Raw genomic sequence first — 9,367 nt, forward strand, 5'->3', positions numbered from 1 at the left:
TCTTCGCCGCCGGGTTTGGCGCCGGCCCCGGTGTCTACTATTGTGCCACCACCCGCTGGCCCTGTCACTCGGTCGCGCCTGGGTGTCCATCGGCCGAGCACTCGCTACCCTCCGGATGAGTACACCTGCGTGGCTTCGACGTCTTCCTCGTCACCGTCACCCCTGCCAACCTCCGCCTGTTCCGCGCTTCGTGATCCCATGTGGTTCGCCGCGATGAAGGAGGAATTTGACGCATTGCAACGCAATCACACTTGGCAGCTCGTTCCCCGTCCCCCTCGGGCCAACATCATCACCGGGAAGTGGGTGTTCAAGCACAAGTTTCATCTGGATGGTACTCTTGACCGACACAAGGCCCGTTGGGTCGTTCGGGGTTTTCGTCAACGAGCAGGCGTTGACTTCACAGACACTTTCGCCCCGGTTGTCAAACCCGGGACGATTCGGACTGTCCTTCAGCTAGTGGTCTCTCGCTCCTGGCCCGTGCACCAGATGGATGTTTCAAATGCTTTTCTTCATGGGCATCTTGAGGAACACGTGTTCTGTCAGCAGCCGACTGGGTTCGTGGATGAGTCTTCTCCGGATCATGTGTGCTTGCTTTCTCGATCTCTGTACGGGCTCAAGCAAGCTCCTCGCGCGTGGTACCAGCGCATCGCAGCATTTCTTACTCAGCTTGGCTTCCGCTCCACTCGCTCCGATGCTTCACTATTTGTCTACCACCAGGGTGATGCTACTGCTTTTCTGCTGCTTTATGTCGACGACATCATCTTGACAGCATGCTCGACTGCCCTTCTTCGACAGCTCACGGATCGTCTTCGTGCTGAGTTTGCCATTAAGGACTTAGGTCCTCTGCACTATTTCCTCGGGATCGAGGTTATTCGTCGAGCAGATGGCTTCTTTCTTCATCAGCGGAAGTATGCTCATGAGCTTCTGGACCGTGCCGGGATGCTTAATTGCAAACCGGCTGCCACACCTGTCGATACGAAGGCCAAGCTCTCTGCCACAGATGGTTCTCCTGCTTCAGATGCTCCATTCTACAGGTCGATTGTTGGTGCTCTTCAGTACCTCACTCTTACTCGTCCGGAGCTCCAGTACGCTGTTCAGCAGGTGTGCCTTCATATGCATGCTCCCCGTGATGCTCACTGGACCGCGGTCAAGCGCATTCTGCGCTATATCCGTGGCACCTTGGATCTTGGGCTGTCACTTCAGGCTTCATCATCTATGGATCTGACGGCTTATTCTGACGCCGATTGGGCCGGCTGCCCTGACACGCGCCGCTCGACCTCTGGTTATTGCGTCTATCTTGGACCATCACTTATCTCCTGGTCGTCCAAGCGACAGCCCGTTGTCTCCCGCTCCAGTGCTGAAGCGGAGTACCGCGCCGTTGCCAACGTCGTCGCCGAGTGTTCCTGGCTTCGTCAGCTTCTGCATGAGCTCTTGTCTCCGGTTGACAAGGCCACGATTGTCTACTGTGACAATGTTTCTGCGGTCTACCTCTCTGCCAACCCGGTTCATCATCGACGCGCCAAGCACATTGAGATTGATATCCATTTTGTTCGCGAACAGGTAGCTCTTGGTCATGTACGCGTGCTGCATGTCCCTACGTCTCAACAATTTGCTGACATCATGACAAAGGGCTTGTCTACCGCGTCTTTCGAGGAGTTCCGATCCAGTCTTTGCGTCGACCATGGTGCCGCTTCGACTGCGGGGGGTGTTGAGATGTAGATACATATGTGTATTTCTTGTACAACAAGCCCTCCTCCTTCCATGTATAGTTGAGGACGTGGCTACCCTTTGTACTTATATATACGTGCATATTGCACCCGATCAATATATCGTGAGTTGCATAACCTTCTACATTAGTGGCCTTTCTTGTTAAATGAACCTTTGTATTCTTGAGAAAAATGTAAGATTGAATGCTGATGCCAACGTATGGGGTTCCAAATTTCTCTTAGCAATGCACCTTGCTGCATTGGTCACTACATCACCTGAAATCATTTGTTGCACTACTTTTTCATAGCTTACGATGTCGCCTGGTCACATCGTATGGATCTTTTTCACAGAAGTTGCATTTTGACGCCCACGACACGATCAAATAATTTCTTGTTGAACTTGTCTTGATTTCCAAATGTTTATTTATTGCTAAGGAACGATGATTGGCACGATCAATGACAGGCCGAAAAGAAGTGAAATTAAGGCAGTAGCAGCAGCAACGGCTTACATTTTCTGATCAGCTAGACTAGAGTGAGAAGTGAAGCTTCCAACAGTTGTAAAAGAGAAGAAAACTAAAGAAGTTGTGCAACGAACAAGCATGCGATGCCATCGTCTTCTTGAGGTTTGGATGCTGCGCGTGCAAGAAAGCGGCCGGTGGCGCGCCGTCAGCGGCCGTTCATCTCGCCGGGCGGCCAGCGGCGGCACGACGAGCCGACCTGCTCGAGGAACTTGGTGAGGCGGGCGTGCTTGGCGGCCCACTGCTCCGCCATCTTCTGCTCCTTGAGCTCGGCATCACGCCGGAGGCCGGCCACCTTCTCCCGGTACTCCGCCTCGAGGCGCTCCACGGCGGCCGCCTGCTCCTCCCACAGCGCTCGCATCTTGGCCTCGAACTCCTCCGCGGCCTCGCGCCGCCGGCACGCGCGCTCCGACTCCAGTTGCAGCTCCACGCGCTTCAGCCTCCACGATGCCTCTTTCCGGTGCGCGGCCCACGCGCGGTGCCCCTCGTCCAGCTCCCTGCAGCACTCGGCCAGCTCCGCCAGCGCTGCCTGAGGAGCATCCGCCACCATGCCCGGCGCCGGTGGCGGCCTAGCGAACCCGAACGCGGCGCCGTCCTCCGCCATCTGCTGCTGCATCCACGGCGCGGCGGTCGGGGGCGGGACGACGGCGGAGGCGAGGCTGAGCGTCACGGACGGCGACGGTGGCGCCGGGGAGACGGGCGCGCCGTTGGTGGCGGTGGACGACATCCAGGGCGGGAGCATGGGAGCCGCCATGAGGTGGTGGTGCAGCGGCGTGGCGCCCACTCCCACCTGCTGCCTCTCCTTGACGAGCTTCTCGGCGAAGTTCTCGAGCAGCCACTCGTACCTCCCCCTCTCGTCGGGGCTGGGCTCAGGCGGCGGCCTCCGGCTGTCCCTGATCTCCCGCTGCTGCTTCTCCTTGAACACCTCCCACCACTTGCCGAGCCGCTTCGCCGTGCGGCCAGGCACCTCGGCGGCGATCTTCTTCCACTTGTTGCCGTGCTTGGCCTGGAGGCGGATGACGAGGCGCTGCTCGTCGTCGGTGAGGGAGCCCTTCTTGATGCCGGGGCGGAGGTAGTTCTTCCAGCGCTCGAGGCAGGACTTGGCGTCGCGGTCGAGGGGCACGTTCATGCGCTGCGCCACCAGGTTCCACTCGCGGGGGCCATACTGCCGGACGTAGGAGCGGAGGATGGCGTCTTCCTCAGGCCGCCACCGCTGTCTCTCCTTCATCTCCATCTGCACCACCTGCACCACAGGCCATCGCCCATCCCACCTCCTCACTCCTCATAATGCACTCTGCATCCATCCATCCGACCGTCCATCCATCATCCATCCAGGAAGGAAAAGAAAAAATAAATCAAATTAGCTCCTTGCAAGTCAAAGATAGTCTTCAAAAAGTACAGGGCGCAGCGGCGGCAGTGATAATCTTCAGACAAGAAAAAGTAACGAGAGAGAGAGATGGCTGCTGGTTCCCTTAGCTGCTTTATTCATTGCGGCATTAATAAGGTTTCAGTTGAGGGATGCATTACTCTCATCTGCAGCACACCTGTCTACGCTACTACTAGGCAACTACATACTACTGTATTTCTACTTGGCATCAAAAAATTGTTCAGGATTACTACATAACCTGCAGCACACCTTTCTTGAAACAAAAGGGAAATTCCAAGTCATTTTTTTTACCACAGCCCAGTGATAGAGAGGAATTGACAACGAAATAAACCTTTAGTACAGCTGAGTGATGAGCAACTGCAAAGGCTTGTCTTATATCTAGACCTATGTCGCGATCTAGCATTAACTTGGGTGATGATATCAATCGAGTACACTCTACATAATCTGGCGAAATGCCTCCCTCATACCCAAGGAAAACAACAAAATGAGAGAATGAGCAAGGGACAGAAGCAAATCCAAATTCAAATCAATGTGATGATACCGGGACCATTTTTTGCAACCCCACGTGATGATTGCTAATTACGTGCTAAAAGGCTTCGGGTCAGGGCTAATCAGACAACGACGTGGAATTACCTAAGATTTTTGGGCGTAGCCCTTAATTTTCACATATTGGTGAAAAATCAACAAGAGATAAAGAGATACAGTAAAAACTTGAAAGATTTTCAGGTAAACGAGTTGGTGGATCTTTGGAGGTAAGGTGTTATGGATAACTATAAACATGATATAAGAGCAAAGAGTAGCCTACTTCTCAAAGTATCTTAGTGGGAGCTATAGTTCTCAAGATTGGTTTGCTTATCCAGTTCATCTTCTAATTCAATCATGAAAAGAAAGAAAATCACACATTCAAGCCAGATAAATTAGTGAGTTGTCCCATCCTTTTACATGTTATTAGTGTGGGGGTTCATATGAACTGCAGGTAGTAGTATATGAAGAAACTTAGATCTGTGGAACTTGCTGTATTACTGCCGTTCAGAATAAAAAGAAAAACATGAAGCAGGTTCTTAGTTACTACTGTACTTATCCCTCTTGTATCTATGTGAATATTCCAAAGGGTATGGAGAGAGAAACAAGGAACTATAATCATGAAGCAATCAAGAGGAAATGATGAAGGAAATTTTTGGGAAATCTCTAGGAAAGAAGTTGGATAGTTCTCTTCCCTTTACCAAGAATATAAGGAAACATTTGATACTCTCGGAAGCACTCTAAGTAGTGATGCTTCTTGAAGCATTTCATACCCTCGGAAGCACTCTAAATAGTTATGCTTCAATTAGGATGTCATCAATGAAAAGAGAACCAAAAAGGAACACCACAATAAAGAATCAAGCAACCAGGGCATTCATGCTAGTAAAGCTTGTAGTAGAATCAAGAACACAAGCAGGAAAATTAAAACGGTCCGAGCACATCAGTCCCCACTCCATACTTCCTAGCCATCCATTCTACATCTCATCTCAAACAGTGAAAAAAGGTGTAACTATTAGACCAACATCCCTTGTCGTAAAAAAAGTAGCAGGACAGAAATAAAATTGTTTCAGAACCAGCTAATTAACCAGGAAAGATGAACAAAGGCGCCCAGTACTGCTTGAAGAACAGGATGAACTTGCTCGAGGAAGAAGAGGAAGTAGAAGAAGACTTACAGAGGCACCACTACACCATGCTGTTCTTGCGCTGTTCTTGGCCTCTCTGAATCAAGAACACTCGGTAGATAGAGGGAGAGAGCCCAAAATTATTGCGAGGGGAGAGATCTCAACTGAAAGATTCGTTCTCTTCTCTTCACCCAGCCCAACTCAGAGTGACTATGGGGGAGGGAGATGCTGTTGCCTGTGGGTGGTTCAGACAGAGTGTGTATGCGTATATATGGAAGTGGGGGTGGAAAGGAGAGGAGACAGGAGGCAGCGAGAAATTAGGGCACGCGAGGCGGACGCAGGGGAAAAGACGGGGGAGGAAAAGGGATGGGTGGAAAGGAGAGGCGTCCGTATTTATAGACAGGAAGCAAACACAGGAAAAGCGAGCGAGCATGGCCAGCCACAGTTCACCATGCATGCATGCATGCACGCAGGCACAGCCACACATGGAGTGGACATGGATGGATGGAGATGCGCTCCCACATGGAGCCATGGAGAGATGAGGACGTGCGTGCGTGTATCTTCCCTCCCCCCCTCTCTCTCTCTAGCTTGGTCGAGCTGACTTCACAGTGGCTGTGGAGCAGGGAGAGGAGAGAGAGGCCAGGCACTTCACTGTTGGAGAGGAGATGGAACAATGGCAACAGCAGATGGAGCCTCTCTGGTCTGCCTGGGCTCAAATCAAATAATTTTCCGAGCGCATCTGTGGGCTGTAGCGGTGGCATTTCCTTGCAGATGCGTGCCTCCTCTTTTCCTTTCACTTTTGTTCGCGCGCCATAAAATTTACTGGTGGCCGGCTCACAGCTGCCGCGCACTGTGTTGGGAATTTCCTTGGGGAAATGGCTGTGCGATGCCCCCAAAACTGGCTCCTCCACTGTACTTCAACCCATGCCTACTGCCGCAGAGAACATCGACAAAAAGAAAATAAATCCCATGCGGAGAAACAAAAACAGAATTTCCAACAGAACCTTTTTTTTATTTTGTAGTTTTCATCTACTTCTATTTCCTATTATCTAGATCACCACTTAAATAAAGCCTCATAACTCAACTGCATAATTTCAAATATGAAATTGCTTACCACACATACCATGTGGTCAACAGAACCTTTCAGTTAATTGCATGACACGTTTTTCCAAAACAGTTTTTACACACAAGTATGTAAAAAAAACTAGTACTGTACTATATAACTGTGCACTCGTTGAATTTAGCTTAAACCAAGATAGATCAGGTCGTTAGAGAGAATAGATACGATTAGATTTAGTTGCATAAAGAACAAGGTCTAAAATGCAGGTATGTGCGGTTCGGGAGACGCGGGGGCATTGTATGCAGTGCAAGCGGGCGTCGCGTCGTGTCATGGCAGCGACATGTTGTATGTGTTTGTTGCCTAGCAGTAAACGCTGTGGAGGAAAAGAGAGGAGAAAAGGGTTCCCGTGGAGCAGCGTGCTCGATCCATCTCTGTGTGACCTTGTAACGCACTTTTGAGGCAGATTTTAGGATCACTACCAGGAATCGTTGAAGTGGATCACCTGACCAAAAGCAGGAGACCCTCTTTTCGTTGTTTATTAATGCTGGTATACTTTTGATGGAGGAGACCGACTGTGTCAACTGAAAAGAAGCAAATGCTGTTGGTTGTATGCATAGGGATTGCATGGATCGAGCAGTCGTTATAAAGAGAGAAAAGATGAGAGTAAGAATTCATGTCCATTGAATCTTTCGGATGATGTATAACAACAATAGTTTATGAAAACAAAAAGTGTCTCGGTAGACTGAGATTTAGCCAGACTGAAACAAAGATTTGTACAAAGCTCGTGTGTTCGAAGGGCCCCTACGAAAGAAACAAATCTTGCAACAAAAATTCAAGATGGTTTTACATGCATGATTGAGGAATGGCAAAAACTTGGATCCGCCGAATCATCGCGCTAGCTAGGCCATGCATGCGCATATGCGCAACCGTTGGTCCCATTGGGTGGTGACAAAACAATGATGGGATCTCTAGCTCTAGACAGCGCTGTTGCAAGCATGCATAGGACCTCCTGTATTATTGATGGGACCTCACCCCTGACCTCGCCCTGGCCCCCTCCCTCCTCTACTGTAGCGGGCGTACGAGTGCTTGCTATAGCTCTCCTACTTAGCAAGTTCCAAATGAGCCGCATGTACTCATGTTTACAGGTAGAGAGTGCCAGGAAGATGCTGTACTCGGTGTGTCTGTGTGGTCACCGGCCGGCCGGAAGATGCATGGAAACGCAGCATCGATTCGACTACTTGTATACGTATACTGCTTTCTTCCCTAGTATACGTATAGTACTGCAAATAACGCATGTTGTCTTGGCTCTTCTACTATAAACCCTAGAATTATCCGTCGATGCATTGACCACAATGGCCACCATCAGACCCGGTGAACAAAGCACTAGACTCCACTGATCTACGTACCCTGCATCCACCGGAGATTACTAGGTTACTTCCATGTACGTAGTAGCGTTCAGGTGCGTAACAAACTGCCCCAAATTGATGGCGCGTAGCCATTTCTGGGCGAGGAGAGCTAGACGCGCACAGCTCCGCAGGCTAGGAGCCACGACCGTAATGGCAAGGCCGGCCGATCGAGGAACCGCAGAGGCCGGCGCTTGCGGCAGCATATCTGCGCACGCTGGAAGAAGATCCCCGCCGCTCCCCCACCCAGATCCAGATCCCCCGCGCGCAGCCGGAGAATTCACTCCGGGCCGGGCCACCGGCGTAACGCCTCGAAGCGCCTCGATCAGAGCGCGCGAGCGAAACCCTACGTGGGATGGGATGCGTACGAGAAGAAGGGGCTTTGCTAAACATGGCAGCATTTAGGGCCGGGCATCACAAGGCGCCCAGAGGCAGAGCGCGGGGCAGACGTCGGGGCGGAAAGAGCCAGCCACGCGCGCGGCAGGCCAAGTCGGAGGAAGACGCCATGGAACACGCGAGCCAGGCCAGGCCAGGCACCAGACTCCACAGATAGAGCCTAGAGCTATTGCTCTGCTGCTAGGGCCCCGCGCCCACTGGCTGGCCGCGTCGTCGCTCGACTCGACCACGTGTGCCCGCGCGCGTACACTGCATACCGTATGTATGTATATGTATGTATGTGGGCGTGTAGACGTGGTGCACGTACATGTACAGTACAGTGCGTGTGTGTAGTGTATAGCAGATGAAGATCAGGCCAGCTTGGCTAGGCACTTAATACGTGAGTTGTAGTATTTGTCTATGTGTACATATATACAACCCTCGACCGTGGGTGATGCGCTCTGACGCCTGCTGGTACTCCATTGCTATCTTGTAGTACAACACTTTAGTTTCTTCTATTTTACATGTACATATCTCTTTAGTTATTACGAGCGCTTCTACGATGTCCCTTGTACAGTAATTTGCAATTAATTGATTCGCTGTGCCGGCGTGGGTTAGCTTCAAATGGAAGGTGAGACTAGGAAGGCGAGTTTCTACTATTGGGCCGGCCAAAGTGTGCTGTCCATTGGTGAAGGGTATTTACTACTCCACGTACGTAGTGCATTATGGTCTGTACGCTGTGGACACACTGTGGACAGAGCGTGCATGCATGCGGGGCCGGGTGCCGAGAGAAACACGCTAGTGACCCATCGATCAAATGGGTGGCTCCATGGCTGGCACCCTCTCGCCCTCCTCAGTCAGCCCTCATCCTCATGTCTAATCCGTGGATCTCTGTACACTGTACGTGTACGTGTACGCGCATTCATGGATACTATCTAATCCCTGTGCCTGTGCGCGTGCGTGCTTGATTCAAAACGAAAGTTAAAACCTGACTCGATCGGGCGCGAGGTACGACGATCCACTCGTGGTCCGTCCCGCCCAGCCCGTCGGAATTTCCTTTCGGCCCGGCCTACGTACTACGCCATTGGAGACGGAAGAGATGGAACCGTGGCCAATACAGACACGAGAGCACACGCTGCACACCGGCTCACGGCGACACCTTCGGCTCCACCCGTCGGTGACCTTTTACCGCGCGCTTTTTCTACGAGCAGGTTGGTGGTGGCTCCAGCCCAAGTGCGGATGGGATACCCTGCTCCACCATGGATTGGGAGAGCT

The 9,367-nt window shown here is 51.5% G+C and overlaps 1 protein-coding gene across 1 annotated transcript; it reads right to left on the reverse strand.

The window, feature by feature from the left end:
• Nucleotides 1–2,082: 2,082 nt before the first annotated feature.
• Nucleotides 2,083–5,596, reverse strand: LOC109767836 (protein rough sheath 2). The gene is made up of 2 exons (XM_020326558.4): nt 5,306–5,596; nt 2,083–3,518 (listed from the first exon to the last, which is right to left on the reverse strand). The coding sequence occupies exon 2, from the start codon at nt 3,456–3,458 to the stop codon at nt 2,373–2,375; it is 1,086 nt and encodes a 361-aa protein (XP_020182147.1). The 5' UTR covers nt 3,459–3,518; nt 5,306–5,596; the 3' UTR covers nt 2,083–2,372.
• Nucleotides 5,597–9,367: the final 3,771 nt, after the last annotated feature.

Source organism: Aegilops tauschii, chromosome 5 (assembly GCF_002575655.3).
Source record: "Aegilops tauschii subsp. strangulata cultivar AL8/78 chromosome 5, Aet v6.0, whole genome shotgun sequence".
Lineage (NCBI taxonomy): Eukaryota > Viridiplantae > Streptophyta > Magnoliopsida > Poales > Poaceae > Aegilops > Aegilops tauschii.

Coding starts and splice junctions, on each gene's coding strand:
- LOC109767836 (XM_020326558.4), bottom strand. CDS start 3,458: ATGGAGATGAAGGAGAGACAGCGGTGGCGGCCTGAGGAAGACGCCATC.